At 36.0% G+C, this 22,712-nt stretch overlaps 1 protein-coding gene across 6 annotated transcripts in view; it reads left to right on the top strand.

Annotated features, from left to right (window-relative positions):
- Window positions 1–22,712, top strand: part of Map4k3 (mitogen-activated protein kinase kinase kinase kinase 3) — a 170,476-nt gene that overhangs the window by 77,082 nt on the left and 70,682 nt on the right. For all 6 annotated transcript variants that reach the window (XM_074049547.1, XM_074049546.1, XM_074049548.1 and 3 more), the window contains 5 exons: window positions 8,184–8,248; window positions 13,078–13,133; window positions 14,339–14,386; window positions 17,264–17,306; window positions 18,717–18,789. In XM_074049547.1, the coding sequence (XP_073905648.1) occupies window positions 8,184–8,248; window positions 13,078–13,133; window positions 14,339–14,386; window positions 17,264–17,306; window positions 18,717–18,789 (285 nt within the window). The remainder of the gene's footprint in view (window positions 1–8,183; window positions 8,249–13,077; window positions 13,134–14,338; window positions 14,387–17,263; window positions 17,307–18,716; window positions 18,790–22,712) is intronic.

Genomic DNA, 22,712 nt, shown 5'->3' with positions numbered 1-22,712 from the left:
TTGAGAGGGTTTACCATAAGTGTTGTGGAGTTTTTAAAATTGTTCTACTGTATTTTACCTAAATATAGAGAATAAAATTGTCCAGAAACCACATATTTTTAAAAAATTAGGGTCATTTTCAGTAAAACTTTGTTCTTTTAGTGTTATATAGTCTAAGATGAGGAAATGCTGATGTAAATAGATGATTTTATTCTATAGCTGGGAATGCTAATCAAAATAATACGGAAACAAAAGGTAATATAATACAGAATAGCCATTAAGCTCCCCTTCCTCTGGCTGTTTTCTTCTGTAGAGAGTCTTTCCTTATTCCCTACTGAATTTCAGTGTGGAATCCTAAGACTAGGCTGTGTGCTGCTAGACTGGAAAGGACTGAGGGATTTTATCACCCAACCCAGTCTTTTTTACAGATGAGAAACAGAGTGCTCTTCAGTATGACCAGCATTGTGTGTAATAAGAAGTAGAAAGACAAAACTTTTATCTGGAGGTTTAAAATTTAAATAGTCACATACTATATGTTTGATGTATATTGTCTCTGAATTTTCATGTTTGTGGGATTTTTGAGGAAGTGCTAGCTCAGGGCTCAGAGCTCAGGGCTTCATGCTTGCTAGGCAGGTGCTCTACAGCTTGAGCCATGTCTACAGCCCTGTTTGCTCTGGTTATTTTTAAGGTAGGGTCTTGCTTTTCTCCCAGACTCACCTGGACCACGATTCTCCTATTTTACACTTCTTGCCATAGCTGGGATGACAAGTATACACCACCACACCCAGCTTTTTCCCTTGAGATGATGGGGCTCTCATGAACTTTTTTTGCCCACCTGGCCTAGAAGTGCGATCCTCCAGATCTCAGCCTCTCACATAGCTGGGATGACAAGTACATGCCATCTTGCTCATCTGCTGGTTGAGATGGGGGTCTTGTGAACTTTTCTTTTTTATTCCCCCACCCCCAGGCTGGCCTTGAACTGCAGTCCTCCTGATCTTAGTCTCCCAAGTAGCTAGGGTTATAGGCTTGAGCCATCACACCTGGCTTGTGTTTGTGTTTCTCTAAAATAGCAGATAAATTATCACAGACCACCAGGTATGGTGGTGTACCCCTATTATCCCAGCATTGAGGAGGCTGAAGCAGGAGAATCACAAGTTTAAGGCCATCCTACTCTACATAGTTCAAGGCCACCTGAGCCACATAGCGATACTCTGCCTTTAAAAAAAAAAAAAAGGAAAAAAATCACAGACCTAGTCTTTATTCCTATTAGAGCTTCACTATTGCTTCTTTTTAGCTAAGGATGATTTTAATCCAGGTATTCCTTTGCCCAGAGTACCTTTTAAAAAAGCTTTCAGAAAATTGAGCCTTTTTTTTCTCAAGTTTGAACTCTTAAACATCAAGTTAAAAACTAACAAATGGTCCTTAAAGATAAGCCAGTAGAAGATCAGATCCATATAAGCAAAAATAATTTTATTTAGATTAAATAGTCCAAACTTTGAAATATACAATACTAGTTTAGTTGAGCATAATTTATCTCACATATCCGTAAATCACCATTTATATCATTATATTATTATACCATTAAAAAAGTGCCTTCACATTATTTCTTAGTCTGTAGAGTGCTATATTGACTTTTGAAAAATTTAGTCCTTGCCATTAAGCAGTTTACAGTCCAGGAGAAATAGACATGAGAAGATAATTGCAGTGTGTAACATACTGGTTTCAGTAATAATTTGGAAGTGAAACACGGGAGTGCTAAAGATGGTGGAATGTCTGGTTTGTCTGAAAGTGCTGTGAATGAAGTACTTCCCAAATATTGACAAAAGATTAGTAGGTGAATATGTGTGTAGAAAATTAGAGCTTTTGACAAAAGAGAATACATTCATGAAATATTCAGGAAACAGCTAATAGTCTCCTGTTAGATCCTGAGGGTGTCATCAGAGTAGGTAAGGATTTGACAATTTAGGCAAAAATGAGCCTTTTATGCTTTAATTAGGACCTGTAGGGACTGGACATAATGGTTGAAAGATTCTAACAAAGAGGCATTTTGTTTTGTGGAGGATGGACTTGAGGGGAGAGGACTGAGACAAGGAATTCAGTCAAATTTATTCCTGTACATTTGTTATAGTAATTCAGAAAAGAGACGGTGGTCTCTAGAGTTGTAGAAAACCAAGAGAATTTTTCCCCCACCCCCTAGGGACAGAGATAAGACTGTGAAGGGAAACAACAGGATCTTAACTGACACGTTTATAAATGTCTTTGTGAATGTTCAGAATAAAACAATAAAGCTTACAGTTGTCACTATTTGTACTGATTTTCTGTTTTTTAAAATGTTTTTATTTGTTATAGTTGGATAGGGGATTTCATTGTGATCTCTGGTTTTTTTTAAGAAAGGAAACTTAATTTCAAAATAGTTTAGATGGATAGAAAAGTTGCAGTGATAGCAGAGTTCTCTGGAGGGATCCATCACTCACTTTTCTTAAGGTTAACTTAGTACACAACAGTGGCATACTTGTCAAAGCAGGAAATTGATACCAACACAATACTGTTAGCTAAACTGAGACACTTTCCTTGGATTTCAACAGTTTTCTGCTAATATTCAGATTTTGAGAAGAACTTTGGGAAACATTAGGCTGCACTAAAGGTTGTTAGGTGTAAGTTAGATGAAAAGCTCACCTTTTATATCCCTAGGGCAGCTGACCCTCATCTCTAGAGGGAGAGCAGATGGGATAGATTACCTATAACTTTTCCAAATGCAGTGAGTTTTGAGTATCTTTTAAAATAAATCAAAACATTTTCAGTTGGGGTTGCACATGTTATCCTATCTGAAAATAATCTAGCAGTTATTGAACTTTTAATTTTTCACATTAATGGTTTAGGTTGAAGTTAGGCTATTGTGATGACTATCAGGGAGTAACCATTGGTTAGTGCTTTTTGGTCAGCAAGAAAAGTAAAGTACAGGGACCAGGGGACTCTGGTGCAGAGCTAGACCCCTTGTCCCAAGGAGAATGACTTGTATGCCAGTTTCTAGCAGACAACACACAGCTGATTTTTCCTAGTGATCTTAGACATAGTTTATTTGGCTTTTTAAATTACACTATATTTGGGAATAATATGTAAATTGATCTTAGTTTATTCAGTCAGTTTTAAGTCCATGACATATTGCAAAGTGGGAGATTAAAAAGTATGTTTTAGAAATGACTTCCTGATTAATGAAGTAAGGATTCGAATTTTGGTCCCAGTATGCTCTAGTAAATACCCAACTGTACGATTAAGTAGTGAACTCCCTCTGCCCCATCCACACACTTATTTTTCTCTTCTTCATAAAATAGAATGGTAATTTTACAGGCCTGGAGGTGTGTCTCAAACTGTAGAGTACCTGCAAGTGTAAAGCCCTGAGTACAAGCCCCAGTACCATCAAAAAAAAAAAAAAAAAAGAAAGAAAAAGACAATTTTACAAAATAAGAGGAAAGAATTCTGAGGATTTGTTGAGTCAAGAGATTATAGTAGACCCTTGGTATCTGTGGCTACATGGTTCCAAGGAGACCGGCATTGTTGAAAAACCACACATGCTCAGGATACACGTAGCACAGCACTGCACAGTGAATGCTTGGTTCATTTTTCACATAAAGCTGCTCGACTTCTGCTAAAGACAGGTCACCTTCCCACTAACCTAAAATTTTCACTTTATTACTTCAGTTAAGCACATTCATGTTTACCTTGTTGTTGGGACACCATTTGCTTTTTGGGAGGTAGATTTTCACAAAATTAAGGTCAGGGAAACAATAAATCACATAAGGATTTAAACACAACTGATGATAACATGGGACTGACAGCTTCTTTGCATCAACTGAGGTGTGTAATGTGAACACAGAATTGAAAATTTTTGCTTTTAAAATTTCTTTTGATTTATTAGCTTATTTGACCACACTTGGTCAAAACCACATGCAATAAATCCACAATGAAGGTGGGCATAATGTAGTGCTGACACACTGAACATTGACGCGAGTGGTTATTCTAAACCAGATACATAGCTACAAAAATTTTGTACTTCGTTGAGCTGCATAAAATGGGCAATTGACTCAAGCTCTTTCCTGTTAGATGGCTTGAATGACCTCACACAAGTGCAGACTTATCAACATGAATAGACATTCGTGAACAGATGAACTAGTTTTTCTAATAAATTCTGACTAAAGTATTTTTGGTAATATCAGACTTTAAATAGAATGTTGTAAAAGTACAATATTTTAGGCATCTTAAAAAATAAAGTATACATACATATTTCTGATTTTTTTCTAACTGTATAAGCTGGAGATTGTGTATTCAAGCAAGGGGAGAAAGGGCAAAAATTAATATCAAGTGAAAGACAATGTAATAGCGAAGTATGTAACACAGCAGGACATCATTTCCTATGTGCATTTTCTCTACCAAAGAGAATTGTTTTCAAACTGGAAAGGGTAGGGAATGCAATATTAAGATAAAATTGAAGCACAGGTAGCTAAATAGATAATTATAGGGCAGCAGACCTTTTAAATTCATTTAAGCTTTTAGATTATATAATTATATCTCATACAGAAAATTTAGCAACTATGGTTGTCATCCTCTGTCTGTGAATATCTTTTGACACATGGAAGAGGCATAAATGATTATAGGTCAGCAGTGACTAGTTGACAAAGAATGGGAAAGGTGATTTCTAGAAAAAACAGCCTATCAACTTGATGACAATTATCAGTCCCCAGCAAACATCTAGGATAATTCTTGAGTCAGGTAATTAGTGAGCACTTGTAAGAAAGAAGTGGTAATTAGCGTGACTTTAGTGAAGTCATGCCAAATCAGTCCTGTTCTTCTATTTTTTATTCTGAAAAAAGAAAAAGATAAGTTTTATTTATTTATTTATATCTTCATTAAATTCCTGGAACTATTTAAGATGATTTACATAAAAATACTATATGGTAAATTGTAGCAAAAGAGAAGACACAGCCTATAGAATGGAAAAAAATCTTTGCCGGCTATTCATCTGACAGAGGATTAATATCCGGATTATATAAAGAATTTTAAAATCCAAACACCAAAAGAACAAGTAATCCAATCAATAAATGGGCAAGTGAACTGAAAAAGAAGTACAAATGACCAATAAGTACATGAAAAATGTTCAACATCTTTGCTCATCAGGGAAATGCAAATCAAAACTATGTTGAGCCAGCACCGGTGGCTCACACCTATAATCCTAGCTACTCAGGAGGCAGCGATCAGGAGGATCATGGTTCGAAGCCAACCCAGGCAAATAATTCATGAGACCCTATCTTGTAAAAACCCATCACAAAAAAGGACTGGTGGAGTGGCTCAAGGTGTAGCCCTGAGTTCAAACCCCAGTGCCACCAAAAAAAAAAAAAAAAAAACCACTATGTTGAGATACATTCTCGCTGATCAGAATGGCTGTCATCAAGAAAACAAAAAACAAACATTGGAGAGGATAGTGAAGAGAGTAGAAAGAGCCCATTGTTGGTGGGGATGTAAATTAGCCATTAGAGAAATCAGTATTTAGGTTCCTTAAAAATTAAAAATACAGCTACTGTGTGATCCACCATACCACTCCTGAGTATGTATCAGAAGGATTCAGAGTCAGCATACAGTAGAGATACCTGCACACACATGTTTATCAAAGTCCTATTTACAAATGCCAAGATGGGGAATCAGCCCAGGTGTTTGTCAACTGATGAATGGATAAAGCTAATGTGGTCTGTTTACACAACAGTATTATTCTCCCATAAAAGAATAAGATCATGCCATTTGCAGGAAAATAGCTAGAACTAAAGATCATCATGTTAAAAGGAATTAGTCAGACTCAGACAAATAGTGCATGTTTTCTCTCATGTGGAATGTAGAAAAAAAGACAAGAAAGTAGAAGGGGAACTATTGGGGAAGTGAAAAAGGGCCAGGGAGAGGAGGAATTAAGAGAATGTTAATAGAAATACAGTGTTTAAATAAAGATAATTGTTAGATTTTCTGGGGCATTTAAATGCCTTAGTGTAGCAGTTACTAGTCAGAAGTGCCATCCACATTTTGACACACATCTGCCAGCCCCAGACATTCATTATGAGAATTCTTAAAAACCCGGCCACTGGACATCGGACTCTCATTATGTGTGCACTATATGTTGATAGCTAACCATAACAGAAATCACAACGTTACACCTCAGTTTCATTGGTATGTGATCTACCTGTGAATTACAGATCTTAAGTGGCTTCAGATTTCTTTCTTTGTGTTTCTACTCTCTTGGAACTGTGGTACCTTGCTACAGCATTCTCTTAAGTTAGCTGACCTTCACACTCTGATAGATTGTTTCCCTTGCTGTATGCTGCCTGGTCCACCACACCCAGCCAAGTAATGTCAACTCTTAGGACTGGCTAGTCCACCCACTACCACCGTATCTGTTCTGACCCACTGATGGCACCAGCAGTTCTACTTTTCCATGCATTTCATGTAACACTCAGAATAGTACTTGATTCTGGGTGCCACATTTTAAAAGAGATATTCACCAACATAGAGACCACCCAGGTGAAGGTAACTATACATAGTCTACAAACCAAGTATTGTTTGGCCACATGACCCCAGCCAATTCTAGCTTCATTTCTGGCCATTGCCTCTTCAGACAGTCTTTTTTCAACCATATGATTTATTGCCCAATCTCTCAAATGTGGCCCCTTTCATGTTTCCATTCTTTTGGTTGGGTCCCTTCCCTATCTCTCTACTTTTAACTGCAAGACCCAATTGAAATGTTACCTCCTCCCAAAATCTTCTCTTGATTTTCCTAGGTATTTTCATCTTTGAGTTCTCATAACACTTTATACATACCTGGATTACACATTAATCAAATTATAATCTAATCCAAAATTCAGCAGACTTTTTTCTTTTTTTTAATTTATAAGGTACTCCTAATTTTAATTGTACAAATTATTGGGTTTCTCTGTGACATTTCTATGCATTCATATATTGTGCTTTGATCATGTCCACTCTCTCTTCTAGCCTCTTCCTCTCCCTTTGTTTCCCCTTCTCTTTCCTTTCCCTTCTTTAATAGTCCCTCTTCTACATTTTGTCCTGTATTAGTTTATGCATATAAGAGAAAACATGTGATACTTGTTTATCAAGAGCTATTTAGTAAATATAAGTTCTGTGGGCTATGTGATGTCTGTCACAACTACTGAACCCTGCTGTCTTGGTGAGAAACAGCCTAGACAGTACATAAGAGAATGAGTATAACTGTGTTCTAATAAAACTAGAATTTGAATTTCCTATAATTGTCACATGTCAAGAAATAGTCTTCTTTTGATTGTTATCCACCCACTTAAAAGTATAAAAACCATTTGTTGTTCCAGGGCTGTACAGAATCAGGCATCAGATCATATTTGGTTCACTGGCCTATCTGCTGACCCCTGCTCTAATGGATTTGTTTATTCTTTCACTCATTCACTTATGGAACAGTTATTCATTAGCTAGATATTCTAGGCATCTTGAATGCAGTGGTAAGGCAGATAAATCAGTAAAGCAGAAGCTTTCTGTTGCATTAGATTAAACTTGCTGAGTTCAGAGACTTCCTGTTCCATCCCTGACCATGAGAATGGTACATTTTCTGACACATTTTAAGGGAGAAATGAATGTTTGTACAAGGAATAAGCTATATACATTTTTGCTAATTATTTCTCATGTTAATATGGTTATGATATCTTAGATTGTGAGTGTGAGAGAGAAATGCTGTCTAAAAACAAATGACCAATTATAACATTATTTTGGGAAGAATATTGTTGACGTTACATATTGGACTAACATTTACATCTTATCTGCTGATGTGAGTGCTATCAAAGTGATAGCACTTTGGAATGTATTGTCATTTTCTGTGGTGAATCTGAATAGATGGATAAGCTGTGGGGGAGAGGAAGTTCTTAAATAAAGGGAAATCTCATTATTTGGATATTCCTGATGACAACTTAATATTCTATAAAGGTGTGGTTTAAGTATTAAAACCTTCAGTTGAATTATACCAATGCATCATATTAGTCATTTAGTCATTTAGCTTTTTTTTTAAAGATAGATACTACATTTGTGTGGTTTTTCTAGGTTATACCACATAACCTTAAGATACTTTTTACCATAAACAGGCAGTTTTAATTATGAAGCTATGACACATGCATATTTTTTCTTTATAGGCGAGATAAACTTTGGATTTGCATGGAGTTCTGTGGAGGTGGTTCTTTACAGGATATATATCACGGTAAGACCAAAGTTACATTTTTACAAGGATTAAGTGGAATTTCCTAAAATATAGCTATTTTACTATATTCTAACATTAACATTGCTTTAAGGAAAGAAAGTTGTGTTTTATCATCATGCTATTTGGATACATAAAATTATTTAAGATAGACATTCACGGATGGAGCATTTGCTTTATAAATTGGGTTATTTGCAAATTCTGAAGAAGCACGTCACAGTTCAAAATCAACTCCGCCTTGAGAAATGGAAAAACCTGGTGGTACATACTAGGTCAATAGAAACCCAGTTGGTACATCAGTAGTGATAACACAAAGATAATTGATTTTATTCTCATCTATTCAAGTAGCATCAATTAAGTGTTAATTCTGTTAGTGCTAAGATCTGGGGAATTTGAAAATGGTTAAACCACTTCTTGTTAGGATTCAATGGCATGTAAGGGAGACTTATAAGGTAAAATAAACAGTGTTTACTATCATTCTGTCCCTTTTCTACCTTGGTTCTGTCAGTGGATTATTGTCACAGACTAAAGAGTAGGCTTATTCTTTTTCTTGAGGTGTTCTTTTTGATTAATGTAAAAGAATGTCTTAGTAGTAATTTAAGAAGTCAGTTTTCAGCCAATTATAGTGGTATACACCTGTAATCCCAGTAGGTAGGAGGCAGATCATCTCAAATTCAAGACCAGCCTGGGCTACAGAGGGAGTCCATGTCTTGAAATAATAACAGCAAAACAGGTTATTTTCTAAGAAAATATTTTGGAATTTTTTTCAGACAGAATTTGGACTCAATTTTGTGGTGTAAGGTCTCTTAAGTAACTTGAGGGTTAAGGACCTTTTAGATACAGTTTTACTGTTGTTTTGCTTAACTTCACTGTCTCTTCTTGGCATTGATTTTATTTAACATAAAGGCTGATGTAATAGTGGGATTGTAATTCCTATATACCATAAATTCAGAAAGCTGTTCTCCATTTTTTGTTCTAATTAATTTCCTCTACTGTTGTTTCCCTCACTCACTGATTAAATTTCCTTTTTCCTAAGTTTGCCTCTTACTCTTAGTTGATTGTTTAAGGGGGCATAGACATATTTTCCAGTTGACAAGTATTTTGTTTCAACACTAGGATTTTAGTCATCATTATCTAGCTTTTATAGACACTAGAACCTTTGTCAGACCAATTATTGACCCTTTTGCAGGAATCCTCTCTCCTCTGACAGCTCTTGATTTTTTCTGTTCTTTTGTAGTGTTTCTAGTATCTAAGTGTGGTTTTATTTTCACTTTTCCTGCTTGGGATTTAGTGTGCTTACCCCTGGCAGCTTAGCTCTTTCATCAGAACTGCCCAGTTATCAGTTGTCATCTCTTCATTTCTTCCCCAGTCTTAGCTCTCCTGGAATATCAGTTAGCTCTGTGTTACATTTGTTCACAGTTTCTGTGGGTCAGGATTCAAGAATGGCTTAGTGGGGTAATTTTAAATCATGGGTCCTCATGAGGTTGACTAGGGCTAGAGAATTGACTTTCAAGATGCTCTCCTTTCATGGCCAACACCAGAGGCTTCTGTCCCTGATGACTGTTGACAGGGGGTTACTCACCTTGTAGATCTCTCCAGAGGACATCTTGAGTGTCTTCCTGCATGGTACCTGATGTCCCCCAGAGCAGTGATTCCAAAGACAGCAAGGAGGGAATTGAAGCCTTTTATGATGTGGTCTCTCAGAAGCTGCTTACTGTCACTTCTGCCATGATCTGTTCTTTGGAAGCAAGTAGGCCACTCTCCCAAAGAAAATTAAGTCCCATCTCTTGAGGGGAAGAGTCAGAGAACTTGTGGAGATATTTTCAGGTACTATGGCAGGGGACATAACGTGAGTTTTTTTTTTCTGTAAGTTCCTTCTCCTCTTCTTTTTCTCTCTTCTATTTATTTTTTTCTTTAAAGAATTAACATTAGAACTTTTTATTATGCCAACATGATACATTTTCCTTCTGTTTCCCACTGGGGTTTTCTGTCTGATTCTGTGCTTTGGCAGCTTTCCACATTCTGTCCTGTCATTTATGGTGAGTTCTTTTTCTACATAGAAGGTCTGGGTGTGTAACTCAGCATAGAGCCTGGCCTGGCCGGTACAGGACTGAGCTTCTGTTTTGGTAAGCTTAAGAAGGCCTTTAAAAGTTTTTTGTTTTTGTTTATCAGGGATTTTTTGTTTGTTTTAGGGTTTTGTTTTTGTTTTGGTAGGACTGGGTTTAAACTCAGGGCTTCACATTTGCAAAGCAGGCACTCTACCACTTGAGCCATATCTCCCATCCATTTTGTTCTGGTTATTTTGGAGATGGGGGGTCTCTTGAACTATTTGCTACAGCCGACCTTGAACTAATCCTCCTGATCTCTGACTCCCAAGTAACTAGGATTACAGGTGTGAGCCACCAGCACCTGGCTTTTTGTTTAGTTTTGATTTTTTGGTGATGCTGAGGTTTAGACTCAGAGCCTTTTTCTCACTACACAAGTGCTCTATCACTTGAGCCACACTCCAACCCTTTTTGCTTCAGTTATTTTTCACATAGGAACTTGTGTTTTTGCCCAGGCCAACTTTGGCATTCCTTGTAGCTGGGATTACATCAAGTTATCTTATTGGTCATATTGTAGAAGCAGAAATCTCAAGGAGATCCTTTACTGAATGAGAGTGGATTTAGAAACTATAGAAATGAATTATATGATTTACTTTCTGACATTTAAACCTACCCCTGTTCTCAAAAGAATCTTAAGTAGTTGGGCACCAGTGGCTCACATCCTTGCTTGAGTGTCTGAGATCAGGAGGATTGAGATTCAAGGCCAGCCTGGGCAAGAAGTTAGCAAATCTCATCTCAACCAGGAACTAGGTGCAGTGGTATACACCTGTCATCCCAAGCAACTGGAGAGGCTGAGATCAGGAGGATTGCTATTCCATGCCAGCCCTGACAAAAAAGTGTGTTGACACCCCATCTCAATGGAAAAAAGCTTGGTGTGAAAAAGCCCTGGGTGTGATGGTGTGTACCTATCCTCCCAGTATTGGCAGGAAGCCTAAAAATAGGAGGATTCAGGTCCAGCCTTGCCTGGGCAAAAAGCAAGACCCTGTTTCCAGAATAACCAGAGCAAAATGGACTATAGGATGTAGCTCAAGCAGTAGCATGCCTGCTTTGCAAAAACATGAATCCCTAAGTTCAAACCCCAGTCCCACTTAAAAAAAAAGAATCTAAGTAAAATAGATAGGTCTTTCTTTCTCTCCCATAATTGTAAATTCCACAATAAATGAAACATAAAGCAGTTAAGTATGGGTAAATGTAAGTTCATAATGTATTCCATCATTGAATTTAATTCAGTTTCTAGGATAGCCTTTCTCACCTAATGTGTTTCTATATTCTAAAGTGACTTAATAGCAAAAAAGGAGAAAGCTATTTAAATGTCTTCCATAGTGGAGAGATGCTTAGTCTGTTTATCCTGCTATAACAGAATTCTTGAGACTGGGTAATTTATGAGCATCAGAAATTTATTTTTCATAGTCCTGGAGGCTTAGAAGTCCAATGTCCAGGTGCCAGCAGTCTCAGTGTCTAGCAAAGGCTCACTCCTGCAGATAGTACCATCTAGGCATCCTTGCCTAGTGGAAGAGGGAAAGCAAAAAGGAATGGAAGTTTGGTTTTAATCTCATTTATAAGGAAGGAGCCTCATGACCTAGGCAGGGCCTCACCTCTGAATACCTGTCACATTGAAGATCAAGTCTCATCATAACTTTTGGAAGGACACATCTGCAGACTGTAGCAGATGCACACATAGGAATATTCTGCAAATATTCTAAAACTAAGCCATGAATGTGGATGTGGGAAGATGTCCATGATAAGTGAAATGTCTGGTTTTAGAATAGTGTGTAATATGATTCCATTTTTGCTCCTGTATATGTATGTGTACTACACACAAGTACAAATGATAGCTCAACTTACAGTGTTTTAATTTTACAGTGGTATGAAGGCTATACACATTCAGTAGAAGCTATACGTCAAATTGTTAATTTCACCCCTTTCCAGGCTAGTGATGTCCTATACTATACACTCTCACTTTGGTGCCTACAGCTCCCAGTCAGCCACACAGTCACAAGGATAAGCCACCAGTTCTCCACGTGTACTGTGTTGTTAAGCTGAGGTGTTCAATAAATTTGGTGTATTAAATGCATTTTTGACTTAGGTTTTTTAACTTACAATGAGTTTACCAGAACCTAACCCCATTGTAAGTTGAGGATCATGTATATATTATATGAAATGTGTCTGAATAAAATCATCTGGTATAGACCAAACTACTGATGTTGCTCATTATGAGCAATATTTTAGATAAAGAAGAGACTTCTACTTTCCAAACTTCTCTATTGATTAGAATTTTTATAGTGAACATACATTAATTTTATAACTACAAAACTAATGTTTGTGGGGAAAATGTTGATTTAAAGCTAGCCGTAAACATGTCACACATCAGTAAAAAGCTTTGATAACACCTGCTAACCCTCTTGGGCATTCTTTTAATGTTCAGGAGGTGATGCTGGATCAGTCGGGTGTAGAAAAACTCACAGCTGATTGCAATGATTCTTAAACAGTGATTCCACAAACATTGAACTGCTTTTCTGTGCCAAGCGCTATTCTAAACATTGGAGAGCCAACAACGAGCAAAGCAAGACTAAAGTGAAAATAAAGGTCTGCTTTGCGGAGCTTGCACTCTAGTAAAATTGGCTAGGTATATTAAGACTGTTGCTTAGTGGAATTTGTAAATCATTGTCACTTATTGAAAAGTATGCATTAGTTAATCTCATTAATACTAATTTTCTTCTCTTATAGTAACTGGACCTCTCTCAGAACTGCAAATTGCATATGTTAGCAGAGAAACACTACAGGTAAATCACATGCTAATTAAAAAGTCGTATTGTCTATTAAAGTAAGGATGAAATAGTCTAATTTCGTAAACTTTTTTGGAAGGTAGGAAAGGTGCTGGGGTTTGAACTCAGGACTTCGTACTCACAAGGCAGATACTTGACTGCTTGAGCTACTCTTCAGACCTTTTTGCTGTGCTTGGATTTTTTTTTTTTTTTTTTTTTTTTTTTTTTGGTGGTGGTGGTGGTACTGGGGTTTGAACTCAGGGCTTCATGCTTGCTAGACAGGAACTCTACCATGTGGGCTGCTCCACCAGCTCAGCTGTGGTTGTTTGGAGATAGGGTTTTGCTTTTTGCCCAGGCCAGCCTGCACTGTGATCCTCCTGTTTTAGGCTTCTCCCATAGCTGAGATGACAAGTATGCATCACTCTGCCTACTCTTTTTCTTTTGAGATGGGGTTTGGTAAATTTTTTTTCTCAAGCTGCCTTGAACCTAATCCTCTTCATCTCAGTCTCCCCACATATCTTGCTTGGGAAGACAGGCATGTGCCACCATACCAAACTATTGGTTGAGATTAACTTTTTGTTCAGGCTGGTCTCTAACTGTGATCCTCCTAATTCAGTCTCCCAAGTAGCTATGATTACAGGTGTGAGTTACCAGCACCAGCTTAGTTTGGTAAATTCTTGAAGACCTTTAATACATTTTTAATTGTGTGATAAACTTGAATTATATTTACAAATAAATACTGTTTAAAGTCTCAATGTGATGATATAACCAAAAATTCAAACACTTCCTTTCAGTAGCAAAGAAGGGCTTACCTTAAGCACTGTCATGAGAATTGAAATTCTTCCTGACTCTATTTGAATATACACTTTAAAAAAGTTACTTCCAGCTATTTGCAGTTTACTGGTTCCAACAGATCTTTATTTAACTTACTCATTTTCTATTTCTTCTTCTTTAAAAATTTTTTTTTCTTGTGTTAACATGGATTGACCCAAGGCCTCATGGATTGCTAGGCTCGTGCTCTACCACTTCAGTCATGCTCCTATCCCCTCATTTCCTTGATCGTTGTCTTCTAGGATATTTCATTAAAAATAAGTTAATGATTACTACTAGACTCTTTGTAAGGAGTAAATAAAATATAGACTGCTACTCAGTTAATCACTTAAAATCCCAAATTGTACTCTGTAATAAAATCTTAATTATTTTTCTGTCTTTTGAAACTCCAGGGATTATATTATCTTCACAGTAAAGGAAAAATGCACAGAGATATAAAGGTATATATTATATTTTTAACTAATCACTCACTCTTCCTTTTTAATACTCTGATCAAATTGTTGAGCAAAATTGTTTTGATTATTCTTGATAAATTTGTTTTCTGAAATATAACATTGCTATAATTGATACTATGAAGAATTTAATTTTTATAGTAGCTTTGTTGAGATGCAATTCACATATGTTAAGATTTATCTCTTTAAAATGTGTAATTCAGTGTATTAATGTTTTAATAGCTCTTTTAGCTTATTTATAATTATTTGTAAAATACAGATTATGACCATTGTTTCCATCAAATTACTGTTTTTAGTAAGTTTCATGCTTTGATTATTCTAGTATTCTTTGTCAGTCTTAAGGAACTATCACTAGTAATGTATCAAGATGGATGAGTTAAACCTTGACATTTTCTAATGGTCTTTCTTTCCACTGGAAGAGAGCCGGTGCTCTGGACATACTGGGGTTGCTCAGTGGTAAATTAAATGCAGTGACAGGACTCCTGAGGATATTTCTAAAGATAGTATTATCTCCACAGTCTAGGTATTTCCTCTTTTCATTTATTTTCCTTGTCCCTTCTTCCTTTTGTTCATCCTTCCTCCTACTTCTTTTTCCTCTTTTTGTTTTCTCTAGCAGAAACTTTCTTAACCTTTTTTGGAAATGGGGTGAATCATGTTGCTTTTTGAATCTTGATGAATGCTATAGACTGGAAATGTCCGTATACCTGTACTCTCAAATGTTCCTTGAAATTTCAGTGGACTCACAGATCCCCTGCTGAGATCCCATTCTTCAGGTATTTTTCATAAGTCACTTAAAAGACACAAGCAAGAGTTTTGGAGTTCAAAGGTGAAAGAGATTATATGAAGACAAATAAATTGAGAAAGGCTCCATGTTACTGCTGCTTAGATGATCTGGAAGGACTAATAGATTTTTGCATGAATGGCATGCATTCCAAGCAGAAAGAATAGTATGAACAAAAATACAGAGACTAGAAAGTTTGTGACCACTTTAGAGAACATAACAAAATCTGTTTATTAATGAGAAGAGAGAATGAGATTAATAGGAAATGAGGTTGGCTAGGTAGTTTGGTGCTCCATTATGCAAAGACTGTGCCAGACTTTAGAGTTTGAGTAAATTCTGACCATCACTACTGACTCCACCCTTGTCTAAGTCATCATTGTATTAACTCCCTCCTAGACTTACATAGTAGTCTTCTAACTAGTTTCTGTGTTCCCATTCTTGAGTGGTCATATAATCATTTGCCATTTGGCAATGAAAGTAACCTTAAAATCAAGTTTTCTCACTTTTCTGCTTATAAATCACCATTGGTTTGCTACCATACTCAGTATAAAGTCCAAATGGTTTTACAGTGGTCCCCAAAATAATGATTTGACCCATGCATTTCTCTGACCTCATCTCACAGTCCATTCCTCTCAGTTTTACTCTTTCTGTTCTATCACAGTAAACTTGCTGTTCTTGGATGCTGTTGAGCTCATCTGGCTCTTGATCTTTGTGTTTGCTGTTCTCTTTTCCTGGAATGTTCTTGTTCCAGATTTGGGTATGGCTTTGTACCCTTACACATTGAGATCTCTGCTTAGATATCACTCACTGCCTTACAGAGGCCTTTCTTCCCCTTCTTTCTGAGTGTCTGTCTGTGCCTGACTTTGAATCATTTGGTACATTCATTCACAGTTACATAGATTCATTTTTTTATTTACTTTTTCTCCCATAAGAACTGGAACTTACTCATTATAGAAGCTCAGAACTTATAATAGCATCTGGCTGTTAGTTGTCTCACAAGAAAAGAGGTATGGATGGAAGAAAGGAAGGGTCAAAGGCTATGATGTACATGTGGTATAGTATAAGCTGCAATTTAGGGAAATTAATCTGGAGCTATGGAGAGGCCAATCTGAGGACTCTGGCAGAAATCTCAATAGCTAGATACAGATAAGTTAAAATCCCTGCCCTACACTCCTCTTTCCCGTTTCTTCCCTCCCCCATTATTCCTTGGAGTTGAAATAGTATCAGTAGGTGCAGCTCACCTTCACTGGTAACATTGGGAATCTGGAAATCTCCCTCTTCTTTTTTCTCCTCTAGTCTTCTGTTGTTTCTTCCTCTTGCTGATTTGAGGGGGGAGTATTTGTTTTGCCCCCAAGCCTATGCTTAGTCATTGACAGCACCTTGGATTAAAGAGCTACCAACTTTGGTTTGTTCATTTAAGAGTTACAGAAAAGAAGAGGGAAATCCTTTAATCCTTTCTTGACTTTGAGTCAAGAAGCAAAAGTGGTTAAATGCTACCAAAGCATGCAGATGAGTGACACTTTAATTCTGTGGGTTTGTGGCTAGTTTTTATATATTGGATGACCCTAAAGTCTTAGGAGGGCTATTAGGATAGACAGCCTCACCTACCAAGCAGCAGGGTAATCACAACAGCACTTGTTCAATGATAGTAAGTTCCTACAGAGGGAGGTTTTTGTTTGTTTCTTTGTTTCTTTGTTTTTGTTTTAACAGAAAATAGCAATCAAGTTTAAAGTATAATGCAAGCAATTGAAAATATCATGGTAAGGTAATATTTTAGTGTAGTGAGGATGTGTTATCAGGAACAAAATATCATTTAGATAACAACATCACTTTTATGTTAACATTCATACTACTTTAATGGCTTTTTAAAGACAGTACATTTATATAAGAATAGTCAAATTACCTAAAATTGATAGTAAATTTTCCTATGAATATAATAATTGAACATTTTGACTGTATTTTAAATTTTAAGTATCTCTAGATCTATGGCTGTGATTATTTTAAGTATGTGTGTTTGATCAATTACATGTCCTGTTTGATAAAATGGCTGTTTCCTGTTTAACTCAAATGTTCTCACTTTGAAGGGAGCTAACATTCTGTTAACGGATAATGGCCATGTGAAGTTGGGTAAGTAAATTTGATTTCTGTCACATGCACAAGTCTATTCAAAACATAGCTGAGTTTATGTTTCTGGTTTTTTCATTTGTTTTATTTTGTAGGAATAGATTTCCCCCTCTCCAGGACAGCATCTATGTATTTTTAGATGGAAGTCTAATTGCAGGGCATGTTACCTCAAATAATATCCTTTGACAATTCTTTCACCTCTAAATCAGGAATGTGAATTCTAGTAAGAAATAGGTACAAATTTGGAACCAAAAAACAAGACAAAATAAAAAATTCAAAATTCTAAAAATTCTGTATTCTTTACTTGAACTTTAAAAATAAATACAGTATTACTTATATAAGAATATAATTTAGATGCTAAATGTTGCTTTATTTCAAATGGTAACTTATATTTCATTATGTAACTTTTGGTTCAAGTTATGATTAAAATACAGTTCAAAACCTAAATAATAACTTAATTTTAAAGTTTAAGACAGGAAAAATGTTCAATATGGTAATTTTACATATAAAGAAAGTGATCTCTATTAGATATTAAGTGGTAACAAATATGTATGCAATGACAAATATGAAAAAATAATTTTGAACTAAGTCAAAATTCAAACTATGTTTTTTTTTTTTAAACAAAAATATCAGTAGGGCTAGGGGTATCGACTCAGTGTTAGAACTCTTACCTAGCATGTGTAAGTCCCTGGATTCGATCCTCAGCTACAAAAATAAAAGTTAAAGATACTATAGAACTAATCGTATTAAAAATACTTATTTGCTAATTAACATATACTAAATCTTTCCTAGTGATTGGTAAATATGAGTAAAGTGGAAAAGATAAGCCCCATTCTTCTCAGTTACCTGTTGATGACTTGGTGGTTTCTAATAGTGGTTTAGTATTTTGTGTCAGTGTCAGGATTACTAAGTACACTAGAAAATATTAGAGCTCAGCATGCTTATCTTCAGGAGCAGTAGCACATTCCTAGTAGTAATTGATGTTGGTGTTAAAATCTACTGCCAAGGTAAGATTTTGTAAATTTGTGTTTGGGGTCGTCAAGTTAGATGGAGTCACTCGTGTACTACTAGTCTATTTCATGCCATCATGGGTCTGAGGAAATCTGACAATTTAGATTTCTCTGCTGTCTCTCATTACAGTTGTTTGACCGTGATCTTTGTTATTTGATTCATATGGATAGATATGGAAATCTGACTGACCATGATCACACTGACCACTCTGATATTTTAATACTAATCCACCAAACTTAAGATTTTTAATGTGGTATTTGAGAATATCTCATACTTCGGTGATACTAGCTTAATAAAAATAATTTCTAAGAGTTTCTTCTCATGTTACCATAAACAGTTTTATTTTCACTTTTTGCTGAGTGTATCATTTTTCTTTGTTTGTTTTTTGTTTTTTTAAAATAGCTGATTTTGGAGTATCTGCACAGATAACAGCTACAATCGCCAAACGGAAGTCTTTCATTGGTACACCATATTGGTAATTGTATTTTAATTGATTTTTTATTTTTTTGTTGTCCTGTATCCTATTGGATATAACAATTCTAAAAAAAAAAAATAGACTGATCAAAACTCTTAGGAGTGAGATTACAAAGATCATCAACAGGTGAAGTGATGATCCATGTATACTTGTTGATGGATTACTTGGCATAAAAAAAAAAAACCTTCCCTTATTATTTTTCATTATTCAAAAAAGACTTTAGAGATTGATATGATTTTCAGGAACCTTCCAGCTTTGCTAGAAAATCCTCACTCTTGGATCCTAGACATATCTCATATGTTTATTATTATTATTATTATTATTATTATTATTATTATGTGCGTACAATATTTGGGTCATTTCTCCCTCCTTCCCCCACTCCCTCCCACCTCCTCCATACCCAGCAGAAACTATTTTGCCCTTATCTCTACTTTTGTTGAAGAGAGAGTATAAGCAATAATAGGAAGGACCAAGGGATTTTGCTAATTGAAATAAGGATAGCTATACAGGGAGTTGACTCACATTGATTTCCTCTGCATGTGTGTTACCTTCTAGGTTAATCTTCTTAATCTAACCTTTTCTCTAGTTCCTGGTGCATTTCTCCAATTGCCCTCAGTTGCTTTTAAGGTATCTGCTTTACTTTTCTGCATTGAGGGCAACAAATGCTTTCTAGTTTTTTAGGTGTCTTCCCTGTCTTCATACCTCCCTTCTGTGCTCTCGCTTTATCATGTGTTGTGTTTGCCCTTGATCTAATGTCCGCATGTGAGGGAGATCATACGATTTTTGGTGTTTTGGGCCAGACTAAACTTACTCAGAATGATGTTCTCCAATTCCATCCATTTACCAGTGAATGATAACATTTCGTTCTTCTTCATGGCTGCATAAAATTCCATTGTATATAAATACCACATTTTCTTGATCCATTCCTCAGTAGTGGAGCATCTTGGCTATTTCCATAACTTGGCTATTGTGAATAGTGCTGCAATAAACATGGGTGTGCAGGTGCCTCTGGAGTAATCTATGTCACATTCTTTTGGGTATATCCCCAAGAGTGGTATTGCTGGATCATATGGTAGATCAATGTTTAGCTTTTTAAGTAGCCTCCAAATTTTTTTCCAGAGTGGTTGTACTAGTTTACATTCCCACCAACAGTGTGAGCAGGTTCCTTTTTCCCCCGCATCCTCACCAACACCTGTTGTTGGTGGTGTTGCTGATGATGGCTATTCTAACAGGGGTGAGGTGGAATCTTAGTGTGGTTTTAATTTGCATTTGCTTTATTGCTAGAGATGGTGAGCATTTTTTCATGTGTTTTTTGGCCATTTGAATTTCTTCTTTTGAGAAAGTTCTGTTTAGTTCACTTGCCCATTTCTTTATTGGTTCATTAATTTTAGGAGAATTTAGTTTTTAAAGTTCCCTATATATTCTGGTTATCAGTCCTTTGTCTGATGTATAGCTGGCAAATATTTTCTCCCACTCTGTGGGTGTTCTCTTCAGTTTAGAGACCATTTCTTTTGATGAACGGAAGCTTTTTAGTTTTATGAGGTCCCATTTATCTATGCTATCTCTTAGTTGCTGTGCTGCTGGGGTTTCGTTGAGAAAGTTCTTACCTATACCTACTAACTCCAGAGTATTTCCTACTCTTTCCTGTATCAACTTTAGAGTTTGGGGTCTGATATTAAGTTCCTTGATCCATTTTGAGTTAATATTGGTATAGGGTGATATATATGGATCTAGGTTCAGTTTTGTCCAGACTGCTAACAAGTCTTTGTTGAAGAGGCTGCTATTTCTCCATCATATATTTTTAGCTCCTTTGTCAAAGACAAGTTGGTTATAGTTGTGTGGCTTCATATCTGGGTCCTCTATTCTGTTCCACTGGTCTTCATGTCCGTTTTTGTGCCAGTACCATGCTGTTTTTATTGTTATTGCTTTGTAATATAGTTTGAAGTTGGGTATCGTGATACCTCAGCATTGTTCTTTTGACTAAGTATTGCCTTGGCTATTCATGGCCTCTTGTATTTCCATATAAATTTACTGGTAGATTTTTCAATCTCTTTAATGAATGTCGTTGGAATTTTGATTGGAATTGCATTAAACATGTAGATTACTTTTGGGAGTATAGACATTTTTACTATGTTGATTCTACCAATCCATGAGCATGGGAGATCTCTCCACTTTCTATAGTTTTCCTCAGTCTCTTTCTTCAGAAGTGTATAGTTTTCCTTGTAGAGGTCGTTCACATCCTTTGTTAGGTTTACACCTAGGTATTTGATTTTTTTTGAGGCTATTGTAAATGAAATTCTTTTCATATATTCTTTCTTAGTTTGTTAGTGTATAGAAATGCTAATGATTTTTCTATGTTGATTTTATATCCTGCTGCCTTGCTATAGCTATTGATGGTGTCTAGGAGCTTTTGAGTAGAGTTTTTTGGGTCTTTAAGGTATAGGATCATGTCGTCTGCAAATAGGGATATTTTGACAGTTTCTTTACCTATTTGTATTCCTTTTATTCCTTCTTCTTGCCTAATTGCTCTGGCTAGGAATTCCAGTACTATGTTGAATAGGAGTGGAGATAGTGGGCATCCTTGGCTAGTTCCTGATTTTACAGGGAATGGTTTCAGTTTTTCTCTGTTAAGTATAATGCTGGCTATAGGTTTGTCATATATAGCTTTTATAATGTTGAGGTACTTTCCTTCTATTCCTAGTTTTCTTAGAGCTTTTATCACGAAGTGGTGTTGGATCTTATCAAAGGCTTTTTCTGCATCTATTGAGATGATCAAGTGGTTTTTGTCTTTGCTTCTGTTAATGTGGGTTATTACGTTTGTTGATAGTCGTATGTTGAGCCACCCCTGCATTCCTGGGATGAAGCCTACTTGGTCATGGTGAATGATCTTTTTGATGTGTTGTTGAATTTGGTTTGCCATTATTTTATTGAGAATTTTGCATCAATGCTCATTAAGGAGATTGACCTATAGTTCTCCTTTTTGGAGGTGTCCTTGCCTGGTTTTGGGATAAGTGTAATAACTGGCTTCATAAAATGTGTTTGGCATTTTTCCTCCCCTTTCTATTTCGTGGAACAGTTTAAGGAGGGTTGGTGTCAGTTCTTTAAAGATCTGATAGAATTCAGCAGAGACTCCATCAGGTCCTGGACTTTTCTTTTTGGGGAGACTCTTGGTTGCTGCTTCAATTTCATTTTGTGTTATAGTTCTATTCAGTTTATTAATATCCTCTTGGTTCAGTTTTGGATGATCATATGTATCTAGAAATCTGTCCATTTCTTTAAGATTTTCAAATTATTTGAATATAGGTTCTCGAAGTAGTCTCTGGTGATTTCCTGGACTTCCATGGTGTTTGTTGTTATCTCCCCTTTTGCATTCCTGATTCTACTAATTTGGGTTTTTTTCTCTCTTCATTTTAGTCAGGTTTGCCAGGGGTCTGTCGATCTTGTTTATTTTTTCAAAGAACCAACTTTTTGTTTCATTAATTCTTTGGTTTTTTTTTTTGTTTGTTTCTATTTCATTGATCTCAGCTCTTATTTTTATTATTTCACTCCTCCTATTTGTTTTGGGATTTGCTTGTTCTTGTTTTTCTAGTAGTTTGAGATGTATCATTAGGTCATTGATTTGGGATCTTTCAGTCTTTTTAACATATGCACTCATTGCTATAAACTTTCCTCTCAGGACTGCCTTTTCTGTGTCCCATAGGTTCTAGTAGGTAGTGTTTTCATTTTCATTGACTTCCAGGAACTTTTTAATTTCCTCTTTTATTTCATCAATGACCCATTGTTCATTAAGCAATGAGTTATTCAGTTTCCAGCTGTTTGCATGTTTTTTGTCTTTACTTTTGTTGTTGAGTTCTAGTTTTATTGCATTGTGATCAGATAGACTATATGGTATAATTTCTGTTTTCTTATATTTGCTGAGGCTT

This window comes from Castor canadensis, chromosome 12 (genome assembly GCF_047511655.1).
Source record: "Castor canadensis chromosome 12, mCasCan1.hap1v2, whole genome shotgun sequence".
Classification (NCBI taxonomy): domain Eukaryota; kingdom Metazoa; phylum Chordata; class Mammalia; order Rodentia; family Castoridae; genus Castor; species Castor canadensis.
Note: the sequence above shows the minus strand (reverse complement) of the source record. Positions and strands in the feature narration are given on the sequence as shown.